General features: G+C 48.7%; 9 protein-coding genes across 9 annotated transcripts; 5 read left to right on the plus strand and 4 right to left on the minus strand.

Moving 5' to 3' along the window:
• Positions 1 to 416: 416 nt before the first annotated feature.
• On the plus strand, positions 417 to 2,217 carry BDR25DRAFT_220738 (cytochrome P450; the record flags this gene model as incomplete). Its single annotated transcript, XM_033685009.1, has 3 exons — positions 417 to 711; positions 845 to 1,444; positions 1,511 to 2,217. Coding segments are annotated over 3 exons (1,602 nt in total), but the record flags the coding sequence as incomplete, so codon positions are not given.
• A 458-nt stretch (positions 2,218 to 2,675) lies between these two features.
• On the plus strand, positions 2,676 to 3,818 carry BDR25DRAFT_220259 (uncharacterized protein; the record flags this gene model as incomplete). Its single annotated transcript, XM_033684998.1, has 3 exons — positions 2,676 to 3,114; positions 3,211 to 3,336; positions 3,391 to 3,818. The coding sequence occupies 3 exons, from the start codon at positions 2,676 to 2,678 to the stop codon at positions 3,816 to 3,818; spliced, it is 993 nt and encodes a 330-aa protein (XP_033549333.1).
• Positions 3,819 to 3,877: 59 nt separating this feature from the next.
• On the minus strand, positions 3,878 to 8,536 carry BDR25DRAFT_353515 (uncharacterized protein; the record flags this gene model as incomplete). The annotated part of the gene is made up of 28 exons (XM_033695183.1): positions 3,878 to 4,044; positions 4,093 to 4,123; positions 4,161 to 4,177; positions 4,235 to 4,290; positions 4,366 to 4,501; positions 4,543 to 4,562; positions 4,617 to 4,691; positions 4,718 to 4,753; positions 4,832 to 5,179; positions 5,216 to 5,249; positions 5,289 to 5,368; positions 5,419 to 5,452; positions 5,499 to 5,743; positions 5,785 to 5,966; positions 6,014 to 6,295; positions 6,348 to 6,422; positions 6,470 to 6,529; positions 6,576 to 6,762; positions 6,817 to 6,833; positions 6,913 to 7,123; positions 7,566 to 7,684; positions 7,737 to 7,748; positions 7,798 to 7,879; positions 8,025 to 8,066; positions 8,125 to 8,228; positions 8,269 to 8,314; positions 8,355 to 8,452; positions 8,528 to 8,536. The coding sequence occupies 28 exons, from the start codon at positions 8,534 to 8,536 to the stop codon at positions 3,878 to 3,880; spliced, it is 2,805 nt and encodes a 934-aa protein (XP_033549334.1).
• Positions 8,537 to 8,612: 76 nt separating this feature from the next.
• BDR25DRAFT_353516 (uncharacterized protein) lies at positions 8,613 to 9,615 on the plus strand (the record flags this gene model as incomplete). The annotated part of the gene is made up of 7 exons (XM_033695184.1): positions 8,613 to 8,623; positions 8,661 to 8,892; positions 8,950 to 9,087; positions 9,135 to 9,272; positions 9,302 to 9,476; positions 9,506 to 9,522; positions 9,586 to 9,615. 7 exons carry the CDS (start codon positions 8,613 to 8,615, stop codon positions 9,613 to 9,615), a joined length of 741 nt encoding a protein of 246 aa, XP_033549335.1.
• A 1,012-nt stretch (positions 9,616 to 10,627) lies between these two features.
• On the minus strand, positions 10,628 to 11,876 carry BDR25DRAFT_341879 (aldo-keto reductase-like protein). The gene is made up of 2 exons (XM_033693651.1): positions 11,468 to 11,876; positions 10,628 to 11,420 (listed from the first exon to the last, which is right to left on the minus strand). The coding sequence occupies exons 1-2, from the start codon at positions 11,702 to 11,704 to the stop codon at positions 10,749 to 10,751; spliced, it is 909 nt and encodes a 302-aa protein (XP_033549336.1). The 5' UTR covers positions 11,705 to 11,876; the 3' UTR covers positions 10,628 to 10,748.
• A 249-nt stretch (positions 11,877 to 12,125) lies between these two features.
• BDR25DRAFT_333314 (riboflavin kinase) lies at positions 12,126 to 13,352 on the plus strand (the record flags this gene model as incomplete). Its single annotated transcript, XM_033692826.1, has 3 exons — positions 12,126 to 12,242; positions 12,444 to 12,990; positions 13,152 to 13,352. The coding sequence occupies 3 exons, from the start codon at positions 12,126 to 12,128 to the stop codon at positions 13,181 to 13,183; spliced, it is 696 nt and encodes a 231-aa protein (XP_033549337.1). The 3' UTR covers positions 13,184 to 13,352.
• A 616-nt stretch (positions 13,353 to 13,968) lies between these two features.
• On the minus strand, positions 13,969 to 16,520 carry BDR25DRAFT_14791 (uncharacterized protein). Its single transcript, XM_033683901.1, has 3 exons — positions 16,078 to 16,520; positions 14,110 to 15,977; positions 13,969 to 14,057 (listed from the first exon to the last, which is right to left on the minus strand). Exons 1-3 carry the CDS (start codon positions 16,298 to 16,300, stop codon positions 14,037 to 14,039), a joined length of 2,112 nt encoding a protein of 703 aa, XP_033549338.1. The 5' UTR covers positions 16,301 to 16,520; the 3' UTR covers positions 13,969 to 14,036.
• BDR25DRAFT_14790 (uncharacterized protein) lies at positions 16,521 to 17,233 on the plus strand. The gene has a single exon (XM_033683900.1). The coding sequence runs from the start codon at positions 16,742 to 16,744 to the stop codon at positions 17,195 to 17,197; it is 456 nt and encodes a 151-aa protein (XP_033549339.1). The 5' UTR covers positions 16,521 to 16,741; the 3' UTR covers positions 17,198 to 17,233.
• A 747-nt stretch (positions 17,234 to 17,980) lies between these two features.
• BDR25DRAFT_333316 (MFS general substrate transporter) lies at positions 17,981 to 20,580 on the minus strand (the record flags this gene model as incomplete). Its single annotated transcript, XM_033692827.1, has 15 exons — positions 17,981 to 18,047; positions 18,104 to 18,161; positions 18,225 to 18,321; positions 18,384 to 18,429; positions 18,497 to 18,530; positions 18,592 to 18,604; positions 18,664 to 19,044; positions 19,099 to 19,327; positions 19,383 to 19,439; positions 19,491 to 19,537; positions 19,586 to 19,621; positions 19,692 to 19,835; positions 19,900 to 20,044; positions 20,098 to 20,125; positions 20,175 to 20,580. The coding sequence occupies 15 exons, from the start codon at positions 20,578 to 20,580 to the stop codon at positions 17,981 to 17,983; spliced, it is 1,788 nt and encodes a 595-aa protein (XP_033549340.1).
• Between the last annotated feature and the right edge of the window lie 1,760 nt (positions 20,581 to 22,340).

Below are 22,340 nucleotides of genomic sequence, written 5' to 3' on the forward strand. Positions count from 1 at the left end.
CCCTCCTGCGGAGGACCCCTCACAACACGTGACCCCTCACGGCACGTGATCCGGGCACGTGACCCGTGACTCGGGCCAAGACAGGGGGGTTGGTTATTACTAGACTATGTCAATACGATGAATATTTCTACTCTAAATTAGCCACTTTCTGATTGGTGGCCATCGATTGCGGACCCCGCGATGTCATCCTGCAACCCGCAACTCCAGGTCAACCTCACAAGTGCTGACGTGAACTTCGACGAGAGAGAAGTCACTTCAGCATCTGGGTCTTGACTGGCGAATAACAGATGATGGAATCTTCGGAATCGGTGATTTGATTAGTGAGTGCAGACGTTGATCTGACGACTTGGGTGCGACTTTATAGGAGACACTTTCATATACTGCAATTCCTCTCAAACTCACTTACGTTCAACCAACTCCGGACTTCGTTCAAGATGCTGCTCTTCCTCCATTCGGTCCCCGTTCTATTGGTCAGCTCAGCGGCAGCCATTCTTCTCGGGACGATCGTATACAGACTCGTCTTCCACCCTCTCGCGAACATCCCAGGACCGAAAATCGCAGCAATCACGAGAATATGGCTGGCATACCACTCTCGGAAGGGAAATAATCATGAATTTGAACCTGCGCTGCATAGAAAGTATGGGCCGGTTGTTAGGATCTCGCCGAATGAGGTTATGGTTTGTTCGGAGCAGGGGGTGAGGACAACTTATAGTAGGACCTCTTCTTCTCTCTGGCCTTAGGGTTCCCCTACGTTCTAGATTTGCAGATTCTAGCTGGAGGTATAGTGGAGGGTTTAATTGGTTCGAGTTCAGGTGATCTGGATGCTAATACACGAATCCCACAGGTGCAGGAAGCCTCTTCATAAAAGCACCCTGGTACCAAGTCTGCGCAGCCCCTGATTCCCGCCGCAAAGGCGTCGAGCGCTTCGATCTATTCACCGAAATGGACAAAGAGCGTTACCGTTCTCAACGTCGAGCTATCGGACCTGCATATTCGATTGCCGGCATGGAAAAACACGAACATCTCCTCAACACTTACCTTGCCAAATTCCTCGCCAAGATGAGAAGCTTGAATGGAGACTGGATAAGTCTGTCAGAATGGATGCATATTTTTGCTCTGGACGCCCTATCTACGTTTACGGTGAGTAAGAGTGTTGATTATACCAGTCAGGGGAATGATGGTGAGAATATGGTGGCGAGTGATAAACATTGGGGGTATTTCACTGTTGTCGGCTTATTTCCATGGATCGTGTATATCACGCAGCGGATTCCGAGATTTAGCATGATCCTCATGGTACCTGTCAGCTTGGTACTAGGCTTGAAGATCCCAACTGGCTTGCCTATTTTCCGCTTTGTCGTCCCTAATATCATCACCAGACTCTCGAAACTCGAATCCACAGCTAGCGCGAGAATGCCGGCTGATCGTCCGGGCTTGGAAACTTCGAGTTCTGTTTCTGAACCTATAAGTGGAAAGCTCGTGGAGGAGAGCATGGAAGACGCAGAGGGAGGAGGCGATGGGCCAAAAGATTTGCTAGCCAGTCTAATGCAACTTCACACCTCTAAAGGAGCGCGTTTCCACCCATCCTGGGTACTCGGCATCGCAATCACCAACTTCGGCGCTGGACATGACACCATGGCCATCACCTTATCTTCCTGTGTTTACCAAATTGCCTCGAATCTCGTTGCGAAGGAGAGACTAGTAAAAGAGCTCCGCGAGGCGGGAATTGGCCAAGGTACTGGATACACCGAGACCGTAAACCGCATCCCATACCTCTTGGCCTGTGTCAAGGAAGCTATGCGTATGAACCCAGCCATCGGCGCCTCAATGCCTCGAATTGTCCCTGAGCCTGGGGTAACCTTCGCCGGCCACTACTTGCCCCCTGGTACCACGGTTGGTGTGAATCCTTGGGCGTTGCACTACGATCCCACCATCTTCTCCTCACCCGAAGAGTTCCAACCGGAGCGCTGGCTCTCCAATGGCACTGAAGATGACAAGAGCAGAATCGGGCGCATGGATGCTTGTTGGTTGGGCTTTGGCGGCAGGAGTCGTAGTTGTCCAGGACAGTATCTTGCGAGGTTTTTTGTGGTCAAGGCGCTTGTAGGGATGTTTGGAGTTGGCGGGTTTAATGTTGAAGTTCGCGGAGAACCAGAGTTTAAAGGGTGGTTTAGTGTGCATATGAATGCAAGGACGGAGGTCAGGTTTGCGGTGAGGAGATAGGGGTGAATTTTTGGAATTTCGGATGCGTGTGGACTGGGGAATGGTGATACCTGGACAACTCAAGGCAAAGATATTGAAAGGCGGAAAAAGGTTGTCAAAGCTTATAGCTTATAGCTTTAAGCTAATAATTGTGATTTGTTCCACGCACTCACTCCTAGTACTCGACTGAATTTCTCGGTCCCCCACTGCGTAGAATTCAGCACTAGGTTACTCACCCTAGTCTACTTTCGAACTCGGAAAAGTTTGGGTTTCCTTCGTCCCCTTGCGTTTCAAGAGCCTCATATATCAGACATCAATTGTTTCATGACGTCATGAAGGCGACCTCTCTTCGCTTTTCGACCACCTGTCCTTTGTAAACAGTTCGCCGCAGACGTTTAGTAGAAGTCTATCTTTCGAACCCTCATCCGGTCCAATTACTGGTTCTATATACTGCACCCTCGTATCCTCCTATTCCCAAGATGTCTGCTTCCGCTTCCACTGGCTCGCCAACCAACTACCTAGGAACCATACTCTTTCTTTCCCACATTATTATCACCTTGCTATTCACGACTCATATCACCCTATCTCTATACCATCAATACCAATCCCACAACCCCAAAAACGCCCGACCGATCAAGCCCCTCAGATCCCTCATCCTCCTCTCTGGAACTAGTTTCGTAACCCTCTCATACCACATGCTCATGTTCCTGATAACATCGTACCAAAACTGGGACGCGAATTCAAGTCTACAAGACTCCGAGAGCAGAGTGTCCGTGAAATCAATTTGGAATTGGATGCTCTCATCCGAACTCTTTGGCGACTTTGCAAAAGAGCTTGTGAGCGATGGGCCGAGTGTGTTGTGGACGCAAATTGCAGTGCTTGGAACATGGTTTTGGGAGATCTGGATTGCGGGGAAAGGTATGCTAAGTCCTATTATTCCTCCTCACAATCTCTCATATCAATCGTGTTTGAGAAAAGTTGGAGTGGTAGCATTGCTGATTACTAGATATGTAGCACACGAGAGTGGACTATCTCCACGAAAGATGTTTCCATTTTTAATTTTAGGGCAGATGTTGCCGATATCTTTTACTGCCACTCTCTTTATTCTCCACCTCCGCCTTCGACTTTCATTCCCTCTCGGTTCGAAATTCCAGCAACCCTCGAGATCACAACGACGTCATCAATCCTCAAAAGCCCAGAAATTCCGGCAGAGCCCCTCAAACCCCCAAAATCCATCCCAGTCCTCACCTAAACCCTTCGCAATCCCCCTCACAATCCCAACCGCTTTGCTAAATGCCATCCTCCTTCTCCTCCCCTCTCTCCTACGCTCCCGACACTATTCTCACTTCTTCATTCCGGGTCTCCTTCTCACGCGTTTAATTCTTCTGCTCCCTTATTCTGGTTTCGTACTGTTGGCAGATGAGGATATATTAAGATGCATGTTACTCTCAGGAGGCTTTGTTGTAGCAAATATGAATATTTTGACGAAAGGTTATGGGATTTGGGATTTGACGAAGGGATTGTGGGAGAGTGGGTATGCGGTTAGGGCGATGGGATGGGATGCTGTGGTTGGGGTCGTAGTTGCAGCGGTCGTGACAAGGGGCTTCTACGCAGGACGATAGAATGAAGACGGGCATAGAGCGGTAGATATAGCCGTAGTGCTTAAGTAAAGTGATCTATATTAAACGGGGTCCTGGCACAAAGACGTTCCTCGCATTCTGCCATATGGTATTTCCGAACTGAAGTAGCCCAGTCCTAGGGTCGCATATCGAGCACCAGGACCACTACATACAGTAGCATTTCGATGAAGTTGCCAAACGATTGCAAGGATCCTACGCGGCCCATGCACTCAGTCATTCATGCGGGCCATTCTTAAAGAGAGCATAAATCAGCGACTTGGTCTGAGCTTCAAGTCAAACCCATTGAGCTACCTCGGTCCCAACCTTCCTCATCAGAATCCTCACTGTCACAGACAAAGTCACTATCCGAAACCAGATCGATCTCACAAAATTTCTAACCTTATAGTAGCAACTTCGACTAGAATCCTCACTCATCGCTCGTGGAACCGTCGACGGAGTCAAGCCTATAAAAGGACTGAAGCACAACAGTAACATCAGTTCCCTAACTATACGAAAGAAATGGATTTCTAAAGCACTTAGAAGCTCCTACTTTCCAGAGTTGTCAACAAGCAAAACAATCAAAATTTTCAGCTCAACTTGATACGAATTAACCAGTAGAATTAACTTAATTGACTTGATAGATTTTAGAGCTGTATTTAATTGTAAATTGGTTATTTGATTGATAACTAAATGCCAAGGAGATCAGGTGTAGTACATATTACAAAACGTTCATATCCTAGCCGCATCCTAACATGTGCACGTGTATCACGTGATACCATACCCATACACTGAACTATTCACCAATTAAGACTAGCTCCTTTCTCGTACAGTATACTGAGGCGCTTAAGCAGCGGCTGCAGTGCTGTTGCAGAGATGCTTAAGGTCCGTACAGACGATATTACTGTATGCAACCCAGCATAGCTCCAGAACGTCTTTCGCTATCAATTATTCAATCAAGTCAATCAAAATTCTGAGCGCAGCTTGACTTGATTGAATTGGTAACAAGCCATCAAAACAAGCAAAAGCTATCAAGCTTCTTGCTTGTTGACAAGTCTGCTGCTTTCTTGTAAGCCTCGTCGAGAATGTATGCGGTCATTGCTTGCAAAAGGTTCGTTTCGGCATTGATTACCCCTCCCGATAGTGAGGTGTAGTGCATATTTTGCATTACTCCAGTGCCACGGGTTACGTATGAAGTTTGGTAGAAGGGTTTAAGATGCCAAAGTACATCCACTAAGCCTATGTTGATGGTATCTTTCAGACGGTGAAGACTTGATGCTTCAAATTTATCGAATAGAGAGGTAATTTCCGGGTGGGAGAGCATTGCGCGGAGAAGCGCGCGGGATAATTGTTGTGCTTCGTAATTCCTCCGAGCGTAAGATCTGATGCATTAGAAGGCTAACCGTAGAAGCGTTCGTTTCGCCCCTGAAATAGCCGCTTCGCGTTCGCTAGCTTAAGGAATGATAACTAAGCTACGATATTCCTTATCAATCTTAAGACTGACATCATTACCGTCGTTGGTGGGTAATATTAGGCAGATTCTCATATATGTAGAGCTAGGAAGGAGCAGAGTTGGTATAGTAAAGGAGCCAAGTGGGCTTGCAACAGGATTCCTCTAAAATGCGGATCAAGCACGAGAGCTTTTTGGGGCTCAATAAAAGGGCATGATTGAGTTGTGCAATGAACCCGGGGATGTCAATCTTATGTGACAGTTGGGAATTGTAAGTGTGAGATTAAGATCCAAGTGTTGGGTAGCACAGCATCCTAAGCAAGAGGTTGTTGTGGGTGGGGCTGAGGCGTCGAAACGCCTGGAGTACAGCGAGAGACGGCTAATCATAGGATAGGGTATCCGGGAGCGATAATACTTTTGACGACATTTTGGTTGTCGTTCGAATTGGTCAAGATCATGGCCTCGCCCAATATGGAGCTTACTCGAGGGGTGACGAAGATGCAGAATAGGCCTGCATGTCACTAAAAAGAGACTTGAGTGTCCATCCCGAAGAATGACAGGCAGGGTCGTACGCCAGTGCACCAGTCCAGAACTTCTGTTACAGAGATGGGGATGGAGACTGCGATAATATTAAAAGGAATTTCCCGCCGGTACCACCTAGCTAGCTTTGGCTCCATCCATCTCAAGTGGTCGCAAAGGCCGTCCTGACTCACACCATAAGCCATCAGTAACTGTAGAAATGAGTTTATACAAAATTTATGCATCTAGAATAGGGCTGAAGCCAAGGTCGATATTCTCCTTCAAATTTGGACCATTCTTGTCGCACGGTTCGAAGATTCCATGGGCGAAACTCAAAGGTGCCGATCCAAGGTAAGAATTTTGAATTGCCCCAGCATGAGGGGGTCTGAGACATGTGTAACGTATTGGAAGTGAGGACCGGTTCCACTCGCAGTACCTCATCTCTTGGAACACTATTGTGCAACACCTCGGGAGTACGGCTGAAAGGAAATTTGACCTCATACGATTTTCTCGGCTTTATCATGACCCGTGGCAAACTAATGCGTGGAAACTTTGACCAGCTACACTTCAGAGTCGGAGAAGGAAAGATATGTGTTTGCATTTACGGAGCTTTCCGAGCTCCACCACCTGCTCGTATTCATCTACCACTGCCGCCTACCCTAGTTATATGCTGCATATTTGGCATCACGGTACCTCTCTCACTCTCTCGGGTACATTTGGTCCACAGGCACGCTCCTTTAGCAATTATCTCGGTTCCTCATGATCATAGCGCTCCTCAAAGCTTCATAACATACAAGGCATATTTCTGCAATCTCGAGGTCCGTAGCAGCTAAGCCAAAATGAGCAGATGATAGATTGTCGCCAACTTTTTGAGGAAACCCCCAGCACAAGTATTGCTGAACGATATAGTGTGCCAAGGCAATCCTCTGTGGTCCCTGTGGTAGATTGCTAGATTGCCAGAAATGGTAATAAGTTTTCGGCCTGCGTTGGATGCCCCGCGCTTTGAATAAAGGTGCTTATTAGTATTCCGTAAACCGACTGCCTCTTCGAAGCTCATCAATGCGTAATGGGCGTCGAGAGCGTATCATCCACAGAAAAACTTAATCAGGATTTCGACCTTACGTGCCCCACTTGGTCTCTTGTAAATCTTCTAGAATAGTTGTGAATAATTTTCTTCCAAGGGTCTCTGAAGATGGCGTAGAGACCTCCGAACCACATCCTCAGCCAGGGCTTCCAACGAGGCGTAGTACTGTACGATTGGGCGATTTTGAGGCCTGTACGGGTGAGATTTTGTGTACGTTCGTATGACAGGGAGGAGGAGAGGTAGGTGTACGTATCGTAACTGTTACAGCTCACGTGATCTGTACAAGTAGTACAATTTAATTAAAGTACGCTGTACTCTAGTTAAAACAGCTAAGACTATAGGTCTCTAGAGACGCAAGATTAAGGTCTAATTAACTATAAAATAACTAGTTCTCCCTAGTAACAAGAGCAGATAGGACTAGATAAGGCCTGTAAGGCAGCAAGAGGCGTAGTGTAAGGGGTATTAATTAGGAAGCACAGGTTACAGAGAGGGAATGCAGGATAGGGGGTAACAAGAGTAAACCTTAGGGTTAGAGGTAGAGGTACAGAGGCCGAGGAGCCTATATACCCCGTGCCAAGCCTAGAGTACTTAGGGGTTGGATAGCTGTAACATAACTGTGTATACAAACTTCCTAAAAGGGTAATACAATCTGTACTACGTACTGTACCTAGGGCATCATTAAACGTACGGTACGGCTCACGAACTCGGTATGTTCGTACTGAACACGTGACCGTTACGGTTCACTTTGTACGGACCGTAGTACGGCCCGTTGGAAGCCCTGTCCTCAGCAGGCGCCTTGCAAATTCTATCGAGCCTGAACTAATCCCAGAGAAGCCTTAAGAAATCAACAAGTCAGCAGTAGACTATTGACTGCACTCAATGACTACTCATATTCTATTGGCTCCATTATTAGAGAATCTCTGATCTCTTACTTCGAGGATAGGCCTATTTACGCAGTACTTAACTTTGCCGTCGCTATTCAAAAGTTTATTCAACACATAGGGCGATACTCCTCTCGGCAGGTCCAGTGAGCAAGCCACTACTTACATACTACTTTAAGCTCTCTCTTATCAGTGGCCCCTTACTACGACTAGTCTAAAAATCTTGGTTCGTAACTATTCTGAACTTCATTATCAAGGCTTAACCAACTTAATCCAACTCATCCATCCCACCAAGGAGGTCAAAGATCTTTAGGAAGTTCCTAACCAGGCGAGAGAGAAACTCCAATTTTTTCCGATATCCGAGGGCTTCGACCTCACATCCTCAAGTGGCTGTTGAAAGTCTCGTCGAACCGGTCAAGGGGAGGGAACTCTAGAAATTGTTTAGCAAGGCTTGCGGTCGGATACGCTGAATCCAGTGATGCCTGGTCGGCGAAATCGCAGTAATAAAAGCATATTATGGACTTCAGTTCTTTGGGTGGTGGCCTTAGATCGTCGATTAAACTCGTTACTAAAACAGACATTCTTGATTCGGGATTTTATAGGAGTACAAGAAATTAGAAGCGGGAGATGAAACTAAAGTTTGAAGGCAGTTTGTCAATTTGATTTCGTAGCACCGTACAGCTTCTATGATATATGCAGGGTCAACCTATTCTTGATCCTTTTCTGGCGCAATCGAAAGCTGGATTAGTAACCATCGAAGTTGTGAAGCTAGGAGGAGCACCAGAGGCATGAGGAACTGGATTGATTGCTAGAGGAGTGTACCTAGGGTCTATATATATGTAAGAAAAGGGGTAAGTTTTGGCAACATGAGATCATCGTGTGAGCAGGTGACTATCCTGTGAGCCATGCGTGAGAGCCATGTGTGACTACGGCATACAGAAAGGCTTCTGTATTCATATACGAGCAATTGATTCAGGCACTAACATTCATAAGTACAGGGTTCATTGCCTAATTTCGAAATCATCTAACCTAGAGTCATCCTGGCTCGAACAAGCAAGTCCTTTGCTTGATAACAGGATTTTAAATGTCGAGGCAATGATCAGAAAATGCTTGGAGAAGCGGTTCATAATTGCGGAAATGGCTTTGGTGGATACAAAACTGAGGTAATGTGTTTGCAGTAGTCACGCATGGTTCACACTATAGTCACATGCGTCGTCACCATGGTCGTATTCATCTCACGATGGTCTCATGTTACCAGGACTTACCCACTTATTTCGCATATATATAGACTCCTACGAGCACTCCTCTAGAAATCAATGCAGTTCAGTTTCTCTCATCTCTGTACCCCCACAAGCTTCACAGTTATGCGCCCGTCAACCGCTTGCTAGTCAATCGAGCTGTTTTCAAACCTATACCAGGGGGAGAGCTCCTTTGACATCCTACGTACGATTGTGACCTCTTTGTCACGCCCGAACACCTCAAAGTCGCTCTTTTGCAGCACTTTAGGTATCTTTCAAGACCAATCGGTCACCAATCTTGACCTCGTGGTCCAGAGAGGCGACTCAGTCTCTACTTTATCAGTCGCATCAATCGCAACCTCTACAATCTCCTGGGTGCGCTACCAGAGCTCTCAGTCGAGTACCTCAAGGACAAACCTGCCCACCACAAGGACAAACTCGTCCACCATTTGCAGTTAATTACGACTATCCATAGACATAATTGTGACAACCGTCGACGAATCATGCCATCAACATGACAGATTCTACCGACTTGCTAGTCTCAAAGACTACGATTATACTCAATACAACTAATAACTAGTTCAACTAGTTCGTCTCCTAGTCTCTTCACCTCAGCTATTGTGAGGTCTAGATTGCAGTATTCCCAGACAAACAGATGCTCCGCGGTCAACTTCTAGAGGTAGATCCAGTTGTCCCAGTCATTAGTTGACTTGAGTATAGTCGTAGTCTTTGAGACTAGCAAATTGGTAGAATCTGTCATGTTGATGACGTGATTGGTCGACGGTTGTGACAATTATGCCTATGGATAGTCGTAATTGACTGCAAATGGTGGACGAGTTTGTCCTTGTGGTGGGGAGGTTTGTCCTTGAGATGCATACGACCATGGTGACGACGCATGCGACTATCGTGTGAGCCATGCGTGACTACTGAAAACATAATGCGTCTCCGGCGAACTTGTCCACAAGTTTTTTTCGAGACTTTCATAATTCGCTTACAATCTTGCAGAGAAATTCGCAGCAATATGTCTGGAAGAAAAGCACCTCAGAAGTAGCACCTCATACAGGAGTTCTAGGTGAGAGGACTCTCTGGACTGCTATATCAATAGGATTCGCCTTTATGGAAGATGACCTGAATGCTTCCCTAGACTAGACACATTATCAGCCCATAGGCGTTCGAAAAACACATATAGCGCTTTCCCCGTACTCTCCAATTCTATTTACCAGGGAAGAGATCTTTTCCTGCATTGCAAATGTTTGGCTACCTTGAGCTTGCTTTTCTGAGTCGCACTCGCATCAGAGAATAGGCTTTCTAGCGTTGCACCTTCAAATTCCCGTGCCCCTTTCTGATGATAGACCCTCAAGGAACTTGTTCCCCGCGGCCTCCTAAGGCTGGGCTGGAAATGGTAGTCTCGTTCAAATCGCGCTCATCCCGGTGGATTTAAAAACATACTGGTATCAGGAGAAGCATTTAGTTTTCCACAGGAAGGTGAAGAGCAACCTTCACAGGTCGCTGATAGTTACGAGGAAGCGATCTGATTATCTAGCAAGAAAGAGTACGTTGTTAAGTCCACCTTATGGGCATCCCTCATAAGGCCGAGATTATTGCCTCAGTTTGCAATATCATGTGCAAGCCTCATAAATCCTTTACTAAAAGTGAACCTAGCAGTAAACACAACCACCTAGATGCTCGCATGCAGATCTACAATCTTTAATAGCTAGGTCACTCTTGTAGAATTTGATACCAGTATGCACCAGCGACAGGGCCTCAGGGCTTTATGTGCTTTGTGAACTCAGCCCTGATTTGATTCCACTCTGTCTCATTCTCACTCTGTTTTGCCCACTGGCGCACTTTATCAATGCCAGCCAGATCCTCCCCCATATGCTGAGTGGATGTCGTCCCATTTAACACTACGATATCAAGATCCATAACCAGAGCGTAGAGTGCAATAGCTTTATTAACTTTCGCCGACTCCCCTAGGGTGTTCACAGGCTGCGATCTCAGTAGCTTCGGATTTCCCGTCAAGGTCCAGAATGACTGATACATGATGTCATGCTCCAAGCAGAAGGAGCGAAGCGGTACGTCATATGAAGTAGCCTGATAGAACCTGTTTTGCACTACAGAGGGCTTGACATTGGAGTGTTCGTAAATGGCTTCGAGAATGGGTAATGTGACGTTGGATACTCCAAGAGCCCCTACCTTGTTGGGAACATAGGCTTCGAGGGTCTTCCAAGCCTGAAGGGTTTCCTCTATCGTAGGAAGAGGGGAGTGGAGGAGAAGACAGTTGATGAAGGAGTCTTCTTCCGAGCCCTCCTTGTGGCGTAAATTATTGAGCGATGAAGTAACGGAAGCCCTGATTTGGGTTTCCAATGGGTCTAGAGGGCAATATGGCATGTTGTTTACATCCTGGCCCATGGGGGCGGTATATTTAGTTTGCACCTGTCGCCTATTAATCGTATAACAAGGCAAAATTCGGTTAGATTTACATATATATCCTCTCTCTTAACAATCCCCTCCTCATAAGCTTCGCGTAGCGCCTGCCCAACCAGATTCTCCTGATAATGTCTCGGCTGGGCTGCAGTATCAACACTTCGGAAACCGGCAACGAGGGCCTGCTTCACTAGTCTCGTAGTGTGATCCTTCTTCCAAGCTGTCCCATAGATGAACAAAGACTTCGTATGTTTAGAAATCAGCCTTGAGGATGCCGCGGTTGAAGACGCCATTGTTCGATTGGTTGATAATTAGGAGCCAATGCACCATGCACGACGTATAGTAGCCAGCGGGAGCTCGCTAGGGGAACTCGACCCGGAAGAAGCACAAAGGTTCTGCCAGGGGTATCCCTATGCATGAGCTTCATCAAAAGTGCAGTGACAGCGTGAATTGCATGATGATCTGTGCCTGTGCAGGTTGACAAAGTAGTGACGTCTGGCAGAAAACGGGGCCGCTTAATAATAACTACTGTTCACCGCCTCTGCCCCACTAACCAGATGAGCACGAGCTTCCGCCGGAATTCCGACCCTACCTTGGAAAGTGCTGGAAGTCATGGAAGCCTAACTCGAAGTGCAACACCAAAGTTATCATCGCTAATACAAGAGCGCATCCATCCGCGGAACTCCCCCAGACGCCTCGTCCAACTTCCCCAGAATGGCCCGCCCCAATGGACCCCGCGATCCAATTGCCGGCCCTGATACCCCGCAATCACCGTTTCCGCTTAAGTTACGAGGGCCAGTCATTAAAGGTTTTGGAAGAGGAAGCAAAGAGGTATGAAACTTCAAGTTACGTACATCCTTGTGTCGTCTATTCAAGAACACATGGCATTCTCTTATCTTCCTTGCTATTCTGAAATGCCAGACTACGTGTCAATTCACCGCCATTGGTGCCCGCAAAACCCAGCTTTCCTCCCATGCTGCATTTGCATTCTTGATACACGATGCAATAGCTGACGTCCAATACGCCTAGTAGCTCGGCATTCCAACTGCCAACATACCCATCACGGGTCTTAACATAGGTGGCCATGAAAACCTCTCCTCTGGGATCTACTACGGCTTCGCCTCGCTTGACAAATCCACTATTACGCAGAACACGTCCGCTTCAACCGACACTTCACTTCCCACACGCTCCTCCAACCATGCAGTCGCAGACCTCGAACCCCCTTCCTCTACCCCCTCCAGTGCCGCTCCATCCCGGCCTCTAACCCCCTCCCAGGACGCGGTCCAAAAGCCCCCGAGAGTCTACCCAACCGTGTTAAGCATAGGCTACAATCCCTACTACAAAAACACGCACAGATCCATAGAAATACACCTCTTGCATACCTTCAGCGCCGACTTCTACGGCGCCACACTCTCGCTGGTAATCCTCGGCTTCATTAGACCGGAATACGACTATGTGAGTAAAGACGCATTAGTCGAGGACATTCGACAGGACATCCGGGTTGCTCGGCGAAGTTTAGAAAGGCCTGCGTATGAAACATGGAGGGAGGATACGTGGTTATTAGGCGGTGAAGCCGGGGGTGAGGAGGCTAGGTCGAATGGAGACGTCACGGGCATGAGCACGGGCGGGGCAAAGGCGAAAGAGGTTGGACAGACGGATGGAGTGGGGAAGTGCGAGATGGAATGAATTTTTGCGTGAATTAAATCATTGTGCGTGAATTCTTTGTGGTAAAGTGTTCAGGGGCTGTTGGCGCGAAGGAAGCTGAAGGTTGAGGCGGAGGGCGGCACAATCCGACGGTCGGGAGAATTCGGAAGGAGCTGAACGACGAGGCTGAGGCACACCCCCCAATAGCCATGATCACAAACACAATGTTGGAACGCACATACGATCTCCCTTGAGTGTCACCTTCCACGTGAAACGCAAGATGGGTAGACTTAACATCACGTGCAATGGATCAACCTACTAAGACAAACTTCAAGATTCAGATGCAATAAACATATTGTGACTAGTCGCATAAATCCTTATGTTCGCCAGACCATCCCATTACACCCCAAACACCCACCCCATTACCCCATTACCCCAAAATAAGCCATTCAATCGGTATGCTATCGTCTGTAAAGTACTCTGTAGCCATAGGTGCTTCTGATGTAGAAAGAAATCCTAGAGTATGCCTATCATCCATCCACGATCACTCTAGGATATGGTTAAGCTCAATCACAGCGTACAAGTACAACTGCTTGCCGCTCTCCTATTTTCCATCACCGCGCTGAGAAGTAAAAGGAGAAATGAAAGCAACCAGATGCCGCCTAGGTGCTGCCTTGCTGCAGTCTTGGAAGAAAGAAAAGAAACGACGAAATCAAATAAAACCCATATATGCAAATGCAAATGATCCAACCACTGAAAAGAAAATTTTTATGCGTTTCCAACGTCAGCTCATCTCTGCAGTCTCATGGTGTAAATCTTCGTTCAACCGAGATCCGTTTAAATAAATGCAATGCACAATCGTAGGAAATAAAGATGACAGAAAATTGGGTGTCCGAGATAGGACAGGGAGAGTTCGAGGGGATTCATAGGCCGAGGTAGAAAGTGGCTGTGGCCGTTAGAGGTGTTTAGCGGCCTGACGTCTCATGCGAGAACAGGAAGAATCTAGACATGTGAATAAACAAGACGTGAAGCTGCGGCGACAGATGGTACCTACATTCATAACCACCAGCATCGGCATATCAAAATTGTCCCTTTTAATATGCCAACAAATCATGCAATCCACCATACCATCCCTCGCCCCAAGCATCCCAATTCCAGCTTCAGCATGGATTGCGTTCTCCATTTTAACTTGTGGCTCAGGCTGGCTAGGCTTGCCATTCGCAACCGCATTCGCCTTGATCTCTTCAAGCTTAGCCATATCCTCTTTGGTGCGATACTTGAGCATCTTTACTCGGCGAGTCGTAGTTCCTCGTGAATTATCGTAGGCTAGCTCTGAGAAATCTTCAAACCACTGAACGACGGAGTCTTCATCCATGAGATCGACAATTGAGACAGGGTGTGGGCCGGTATCTGGCTCTTGGCCCGTCATCATGGGCGTGGTGCTGGTTCGAGAGGAGAGACCACTGTCACTTGAGGGGTCGCGCGTTGAGGGAATGTTAACGTTCATGTTTGTCTCTTTACCAAGAAGAATATCGCGCTTCCAACCGGTCAGAATGCTAAACTCCTTGCCAGACAAAACGACTTCTCCAGAACGCCGGCACACCAGGACTGGAGTGCCGGTTTCCGCAATCATGTCTTCGAGTGTGAGCAGTGAACGTTGGAGGTTCTTCTCTTGGTGTATGAGGTCGGGCGTATCCAGCTCTGTGGCAGATTTCAAAAGAACCGGTCTGAACTTGCTGAGATAGTATCGGACCTTCCTTGCCTTCTCAGCGGGATACCGTCTCTGGACAGAGAGGGCGAGGCGGTGGAATGCTATTGAATGATCGTATGGCTTTGTGATCCCTTCGTAAATGTAGCTCGTATCTCGGCGACGTTTTCGAATCGCATTCGACTGAATGGGTTGAAGTGCAGTGTTTGCGAGAGCTCGATTTTCAAGCTGCAAGCGACTTACCGTTGGTGAATGTTGGGCCTGGGGTGGATGTGCATTTGCAAAGAAAGCTGCAGCAGACATTGGGTTTTCGTTGTCGTACCCTGAATCAATGCCAGTCGATGCGGGACTGGCGCTCGAGAGGCTGCTGGGGCCCTGACCGATAGCATAGGCATGAGGACCATTCAGGCTATCGTTCCGGTGTCCATTGTGATCTATGGTAGTAGTAATCGGAGTGTTGTGAGGGGTCTGGATCTGAAGGCTCCCATGTCGCGAGTGGGCACCTGCATTTTGCCATTCGGCGCTAGGTAAGCCGTCCGGTCCAAAGGACATGTTCGGAGGTATGGCGGACGGGTCGCTGTAATGCCCAGAAGGCATCTGAGGGTTGAACACGTTAGCAGCTTGGTTCAGAGGATTCAGCAAGCTACTGTCGCTCGGTGGTGTGTCAGCGGCACCAGAAGACATGTGACCAAGTATTCCCATCTCTAGCGCACCGTAATGATTGCCAAAGTTCAAGCTCGAGATATCGAAGTTGAACAAGGCGGGGTCGCTAGGGTCAAAGAGAGGCCCGCCAAATTGATGCATTTGTGACGGACCTGCTTGCGACACCGTGCTTGGAACATTCGAGATCGAGGCCGGGTTCGTTTGACTGTAAGGAGGCGAAATAGGTGCTTGTTGGTTGTTGAACGCATTCATGACAGGGGCTTCTTGGACTGTAGGGGGAATTTGGGCTTGGGTTGAATTCTGCGCGTAGTAGGTTGTCGAGGGAGCCTGGGTATAAAAGCCACCTTGTTGGGACATAGAAACAGCACCAGAATCCTGAGTAGGAAGACTCGTGGCGTGGCCTCCATTCAGATGAGAGTAATTACCACCCACTCCAGGCATAAGTGCGCCGTCAGGAGCGTCATGAAGATATTTGGCCTTCTTGCGGACGCCATCCATGCAATGATCTTGAAGACCGCGCTTGATACATCTGTGGCAGGGCCGTTCGTCGCCTATATTTCTCAAGTTAAATATGTTCCAAGCGGCAGCGTTATGAAGTCTCCACGTGAGTTTCCCCCCGTAAAAGCTTGTAGGAACGAATTGTATACTCACCACATGTAAGGTGCGCCCGCTGACAAGCAAAGCACGCTCTCCTCGCCTTTTTTCTCCGCGGTCTTAGCGGGTCTTTGGCGCTTGAAGCGGGTTTCTGGCCGTTTCCATTCCGCTGTGAGGGTGAAGCATCGTCCTGAGACTGCTCAACCTTCCGTTCGGCCATGTCGCTATCGCCGCTGTAGTCCGGCGAGGGAGCAGCATCGTTGGCGTCTGGGGTGGTCATAATATCCCTTCTGCGATACACACGCACAGTACCGCAAAGCACGGATCCTATTACTAGCTATGGTACGGCTGCTGTAGACGCACGTTTATTCTGCGTGCAGCCTTCAATGTTTCCTTGGACACTCTCCCAACGCAGTGGCTCAACCAATGTGAGTAGAGCACCGGCTAGCAACGTCCCAGCTGCGTGTTTCGAGAGTGCGATCACGCGTGCGCTGGCTGCTCGAACGGGCGCTGTTGTGGGACAGTGACAGCTCCAATGGCGGTCGGTGATGCGCGAGCCCAATGGATAGTGGCGCCTTGACCTGCTTTCAATCCGGCGCGCAGGAATGGATCAATGCAGTTGTGATACAGGGCCGGAGTCCATGCAATCGAGGGAGCATTCCAGGAGCGCGCACACTCATCATTGTAGACGCAATGAAGGCCCTAGCATTCGGTGCTTCCCATGCTGCCGGAGGCGAGCTGTAGGTGCAAGGCGGCGAGGGGGCAGCCGAGACACGGCTACTATCAGAGAAGGCACGAAGGCACGTCGGGGAGCTCTTGCAGCAGAGAGCAGGTAGGGCAGGGCCGACGAGTGAGCGAGGTAAGAGCGGGCAGGCAGGCTCTAGCAAGCTCTGGCAGGCGCTCTCTCGTAAGGCAGGCGCGAGGAGCTAGAGGGGGGGGGAGGGGAGGGCGAGAGCCGGAGACGCAGAGCCTGATGCTGTGGTACGGTGCTGCTGAGGGCTGCGTGTCTCTTCTGTGTGTAGAGGAGAGGCCGAGGAAATGGGCCGGGCGAAATCTAAGCGCACAGCGGAGATGCTGCAGCGGGACCGCACTGTTTGATAGCCGCAGGGTTTGCTGCCGAGATGGGGGAGATTTGCACGTACACGATGAGCCTCGCTCGATGTGTCTGTGGTGGTGAGTGCGCGCAGCTCCTGGCGTAGCCCCGCAATTGATGGTGATGCTTGTGCGAAAAGTTGGAGCCAGACCTTCGCACGGTGGATGTCTACGCCTGCAACTGCTCCCTCGGTCAGCGCAACCCTGATTGGTTCCCAGGGCCGATTTACCGAGGCGCTCCGACCAGCGATCTAGCCAGCGCGCCATTTGCCCTGCACCCCTGTCCTATCACAGCCCCTGCACCCTTTCACTGCTGCCGTCCCTCCACACTCGCTCCGAACCGATCACTTTCTGTCTCCAGGGCCCACTTCGCGTTCGCATTTTGCAGGACCAAAAAGCAAACATCGTCACAGAGACAATATCTCTGGGCTTGCATGCAATATGTGATCAGAAACGCTTGGCAACCCTCTTTTAGCTCTCCTAACCCCTCGCTTTACCTGTCCTATTGTCTATCATCATTAATCTCTTCGACCTCTCCATCAGCGCCGCCTGTAAGCTTTGTGTTTGTCTGGCTGTCCGGCCACGTTCCCTCACGCCGGCGCTGCCTACCCAGCCAACGGTATCATCCGCAACCACTTCCATCTTGTGCCTCCTGTATCCCTCGAGCTGGCGTGGCTTTCCTCGTGGCGTTCTAGCCTGGTCGTACAGAAGGATTGACCAGTGTGCTTCAGGTGGTATCACGTGTGGAAAAAAAAAAAAACTTGGATTCAATAAACATGATAGAATGCAAATGCTGTGCAACCACCCTCTAAACTTAGCCTCTTCCACTCGAATCCGCCACAAACTGCCCTTCTGTCTCGTTTCTAATTCACGCTGACGCAAAACGACTGTTACCCCTGAGTCTTTTGCCGTATCGATAGAAGAGAATTGGAAACCTGTCGTTCCGCCCCGGTTAGTGACTATCACGACCAAACTTCTGGGACCATCTTACGGGGCCATGACTAGTGCTAGAAATGCTAGTAATGTTGATGCCCACTGGTAACCCAGATCTATCATCATCATCATCATTATCAGTGACCGCCTTTTTAATATGACATGCGGTTTTAACGCACTGTTGTACATCTGTACACCAAATAGCGGGAAGGCCGCTGCAAAGTAGCTCCTGGCAAAAGAATTGGCTGCCAAGGCTGAAGCCGCATACAGGGGGTACTAAAGCCAGAGTCAGAGCCAACTATTCACTTATCCAGGAGGGCCGATCTCGGAGTACTCACACAATCAACGAGAAACGTGAAGACGCCGCTATAGGTCCAGATTATGCTACGTCAGAGATAGTGGTCAGCTGGCTGTGAGTTTTACGGCACCTCCGCACCAAGAAGGGGCATACCCAATGCCAAAGATAGTCGAGAAGATTATTGGAACTGCGGTACCAGGTGATCAGCTATTATTACCAATTGATTATATGCGGGTTTGCTGCCGTACCTATCCAATGCACCTACAAGGACCAGGTTAGATCAAATCTGAATCAGCCATCTTGTAAGATCCATATCTCACATGGGAGTACGTAGTCCATCCAAATCCTGCAGGGATTATGGTAAGAAGCATGCCAGCCGTCAATTCCTGTAAAGACTTACCAAACAGTGCAATTGGAACGAGGAAGGCGCCAAAAATCGTTGGTGGGAGCCGAAACTCCGGTTCAGTGCCACCAGGTTCCCCCCCTTGCACCTCCCGTTGCTGCACAAGCCTGTTGTAATTCATCTTCCATAGCGGGTCGCTTGAGATCCCTAGGAGCATGCCAACAAATAATCCTAGAAAAGCAAGCCCGACCTGGGAAATGGTAAAGCCATGATTGTTCTGGAACACTAGAGGGAACGCACCAAAAAATAAGTACAGAATGCCTAAAAGAATTGCAGACAGTATGCATAGGTTGAGACACTAGCGCCGATCAGTTAGTCCGCCAATCATTCGAACCGTTCAAGGAGGTCTTGCCATTGGCTCCCAGAAGAGGAGTTGGAAAGGGCGGATGCATGACCACAGGACCGTCTTCGTAATCGATCTCGATAACTTCTCAATTGGCGCTATCCACCTTGGATTGCTCGTTTCCTTTCGTAGCCATCTTGCTTTGTTGCGTAGAAGGACAGGATGATACGTCTCGGGGACGAATAGGACGATCAGGGCCAATTGGACCCCAGACCAGATCAAGAGGACGTAGAAACACCTATCAGACATGAGCTTCTCAGGGGAAGAGTGAGATCTTGCATCTCGGTACTAACCATCTCCAGCTTGTATTCTGCACGATGAAACCACCAACGAGCGGTCCGATCTCAGGTCTTTGGCTATTAGCTCCTGAATGTGTATTGGGAACGCTTGCAGGACAGTACCCAATGAAAGGACTCGCCGTGTAGACCATCATCGGTGCGGAGAGCTCCTTCGATCACGTCAAGAGTTGAATATGAGTTTTAGCTGCATTACTAACGTGCTTGGCGAACATATCGCCCACTGTGCCTCCAGCCTGCGAACGGTTACGGTTAGCAGTTGCGCACAGTTGTTGTCTTAGTTGGCTTCGGGAGTTTCTCACGTACCACACTCAAAAATGCGCTTCCAGCGAGGCCATCGAGGAAGCGTGACACAAGCATAGTGGTAGTGTTGCGGGCAACTGCGCATGGGATAAGCCAGATAAGAAAAAACGAATACGAATAAATATAGACCGGTCTGCGTCCGTAGAACTTGTATACGTTAATGATGTCATTCAGAGGCTGAATGAGATTTTGCTTATCTCCATTTGCTTACCTCTGAAAGAGGACTGAGAACCATTGGGCCAGTCCCAAGCCCAGCAACAAATAGGGATAAACCAAGTGTGCAAATCAAGCGTGAGGTATGGAATTCAGGTATCAGCTGACTATAGACACTGGTGTAAAGCGATGAGGTGCATGTTCTGGTCCCAATCTGTCAGCCTCTGTCATGTGGGTTTTTATCTAGTACACTCACACACAGAGGGAGCTAGCAGAGACGATTACTAGTAACGTCAGCCCATACATTCAAGAGTTCTTAACCGGCCTACTCACGAACTATCGCCCAGCGTCTAGCCATTCCCATAGATCGAGGATTTTCTGGGTCGCAGTCCCCATCCCATGTCACTAGGAACTCCCCATCTGCATCACCAGCAGTGTCAACGGGGATGTTCGGTCGTTCGTCATTGTCACTGAAGCAAGTATACCCGTCTCCTCCAGCATATGAGCGGTGGCTGTGGAGTGAGCGCAAGCTTTTTGAGTGCGGCAACGTGCCATTGTTTGAGTGCGTTCGACGGGCAATTGTGTTTTTGAGTTCCAAGTATTCAGCACCGTCGAGCCCTAAGACTTTCTCTTCATCCAGGTCCGTGGCGAGCGCCTCTCTTTTCTCGAAATCTGCAGAGTCAACCTCTTGTGCTACGTCATGACTCGTGCTGGAACTCCTTCTTGCTAAGTTATTCATCTCGAAGTTGTTTTGAAGCCTTTTCCAGATAGTTTCTGTTCAAGCAGTAGTGTGCTTTTATATAGAGGAGTGACTGCCTTCATAAACTCTAAACTTCTTTAGCTCACTTTAATCGTTCGAAATTTTCAGAAGTCTCCACACGGACTTAGCCAGCTAGGGCCGCAGATGGCGAATATTCGATGACAAACGATATCGGGGTTGACCCTTGAGTCGATCGAAGTTCCTAAATCGTACGCGGATATTTTTTCCGGAGACGCACCACTCCCAATCTCACTAAATCGAAATGAGAGCAAGGAACTGAAAGACATGGCGCGCGAACAATGGATTTCGTAGCATGCGGCGAAAATTTCCAAGTAGGTAAAGAATGCGGCAAGTCTGGCGGATGAAATCTTATCATACGCCCATCATCGGCAACCTCATTTGGTCTCACGCGGCTCAATTCCGTCAACACCGGTCCCATCCGACATCTCCATGCTCTTATCCGAAAAACATCCTCTTCCCACCTCCACCGCACAATACTGTGATATTTCTCATGCTCACATAACCTGCGCCTAAGCCATCGCTTCGGGTTAAGGAGAGTGAGAGTGCCTTAGTACCGTCTTCGCGGCGGGGAACCAATCAGGGTATCATGCCACGCCGAATTGCGGCCTCTTTCGAGCAGACCCCGGCCATCACTAGAGAGCTAGATCGTCAAGTGGACTATTAAATGACGAAAAACAGCTTAGTTGAGAGTAGGTTCTCCGATCAGCTTCCCTTTACCCCCTTTGTTGGGACTCTCCTCCATGCGATTCTGTCTTGTTCTGATATACGTCGACCGAAGACTCCTTTTCATTTCCCCCGAAGCCAAAATTGCTCCCTTTGTGTGTTTTGAGGACGTTGGGATGACTGGTAGTACGAACGGCGGGACGCGGCGCCTTTCCACGTGGATATTTGACTTTAGCTAGCGATTCGGCAGCCGCTCATTGCTTCTTCGACGTTTCACTTGGCGATTACGCTTGCGCTAGACTATCTCACAAGGCTCGGACCGTTTGCAATGCGGATGCATGGCTTTCTCCATTCGTGGGTGCGGATCGTTGGACCAACGACTATGGTAGCCGACTTCGCGCAAGCGATCGCGCATACCTGGCGCTACAAGTAGTATTGGACAACAATTTAAGCTCATTCGCAAGCTTACAGCCAGGTTTGGGTCAAATTTCATCACCATTACCACGTTACTTCAGCAATCGGTGCCAACTTCTAGCCGAAACCCTTTTTTTAACCCAGGCAATTCCATCCAGTCTCCAATCCGCACTTCCCCGACACCTAGCTCCTCACGTTGCAGATTAACAGTCGATTATTGAAACCCTCTCTCTACCGCAATAGCATCTCTCCCACAGTTTGGCTTTTACTTATTTCACTGACTTGCTACATTCAATAGCCGATCTTGCATGCTATTATGTTCATGATTAGCGGCATGTCTCCTTCACTTTGTCTCCTTCCCAAAAGCCTCAACTGGCGATTTCTGCCCTGGTAATTCGGCTAAGCATTCTGTACCCCCGGCTTCCAAATAAAACGCATGGCGATAGGGACGACGAAAGTATTCATCTCTACTCTCATCAGTGACTGTTCGCTGGCCCACGCTCTTCCTTAATCGTCGTTTTCTAAGCCTCCACAACACGAAACCCAACGTGACGGTAAGGAAGACAGAGAGACCGGTACTAAGTCCTATGATCAGATTCTTTCGTGTTGGCTGTCCATGATCTAAAGGGAGTTGTGGCGGG

This window comes from Lindgomyces ingoldianus, assembly GCF_010093535.1.
Source record: "Lindgomyces ingoldianus strain ATCC 200398 unplaced genomic scaffold BDR25scaffold_11, whole genome shotgun sequence".
Taxonomy (NCBI): Eukaryota; Fungi; Ascomycota; class Dothideomycetes; order Pleosporales; family Lindgomycetaceae; genus Lindgomyces; species Lindgomyces ingoldianus.